The sequence below is a fragment of the Hipposideros armiger genome, unplaced genomic scaffold (genome assembly GCF_001890085.2).
Source record: "Hipposideros armiger isolate ML-2016 unplaced genomic scaffold, ASM189008v1 scaffold_94, whole genome shotgun sequence".
Taxonomy (NCBI): Eukaryota; Metazoa; Chordata; class Mammalia; order Chiroptera; family Hipposideridae; genus Hipposideros; species Hipposideros armiger.
The window spans coordinates 4,403,491-4,404,611 of NW_017731444.1; the positions used below are offsets into that span (position 1 = coordinate 4,403,491).

A 1,121-nucleotide genomic window follows, 5' to 3' on the forward strand; every position below is an offset into this window, starting at 1 on the left:
GGCTCCAGGCTCCTGACCAGCGTGTCCTCCTTTCCGAGGCTCCAGTTCTCTTTGTCCTCACGGCCCCGGTCAGCCTCCATGGCCCAATCTACCCCCTTGGTCCTGTCTCGGGCGTCCAGGTACATCCTGCATAGGTCGGTGACACCCATGCCTTCGCCTCCTCCCTGAAGCAGGCCTCTAGCCTCTGAAGGACACCCTTCTGAGCTCCGTGAAGAAAGGCTCCCACATCAGGTGCTGAGGTGTCTGTCCCAGCCTTCTCTCCAGTCCTCCAGCAGGGCGACCAGGCCCATGGGGCCCTGTGTGTGCCTGGCTAACCCCTACCAGGCCCACAGGATTTGGACCTTCCCCCGGCTGTCTGTGCCCTGCCTTTCTGATAAAGTTGACCTTCTTCACCGGAGTCCTGGAGAAGAAAATAAATGTTCACAGATGTTGGCGTCCACAGTCCATAAGTTTGGGCTGTGTTCCTTGCCCTCTTCGGCACCAGGCTGTGTCTCTGGTCAGGTCATGTTTCCCTGGCAAGGCCCCAGGGGGGTGCAGGGAGGAGAGTCCCTCCCACAGAACACCCCGTGCAGCTGCTGGCCCGAGACGGCTGGAGCCCAGAAGAGGCTTTGCAGGTCCTATGGTGATGTGGCGGTTGGGTCCTGCCTCTGGGGAGAGCTGTGAAACTTGATTCAGCCTCCCAGCAAGAATGAGATCAGTGGCCATCTGGAGGTAGCAGGGGTTGTTTGTCTCCTGCCCCTGCTGTGTGTCTGTCCTCCTTCACTAGCAGTCACTCCACTGTAGGGAAACCTGTGTTTACAACCTGTTCTGGCCCTCATGCAAGGGAGCCTTGGAAGTGTGGTGGATGGCAACCCAGCCCGGCTCTGCCGCTGTCTGGCTTTGGAGTCCTTCATCATCTCTGGGCTCATTGTCCCCCTCTGGCCAGAGGTACCTGTCCAGGCCTCTGCTGAGCCACTAGCTTTCTTGGCAGCTCCACATCCCATTCTGGGGCATGTGGGTACCTGGACAAATGACCTGCGGCCCGTGGAGAACCAGAGTGGCCACTGCGGCTGTGCCATGGTGCCCACAGTGCTGAGCTAGGCAGGGGCATGCCGGAGCCGCGGGAGGTGGGCTGCAGGGCT

At 60.2% G+C, this 1,121-nt stretch overlaps 1 protein-coding gene across 1 annotated transcript in view; it reads left to right on the forward strand.

Moving 5' to 3' along the window:
• Positions 1–168, forward strand: part of LOC109384384 (WD repeat-containing protein on Y chromosome-like) — a 27,701-nt gene extending 27,533 nt beyond the window's left edge. Inside the window, exon 16 of the mRNA XM_019645692.1 lies at positions 120–168. Coding sequence (XP_019501237.1) covers positions 120–168 — 49 coding nt within the window. The remainder of the gene's footprint in view (positions 1–119) is intronic.
• The last annotated feature ends 953 nt before the right edge of the window (positions 169–1,121 follow it).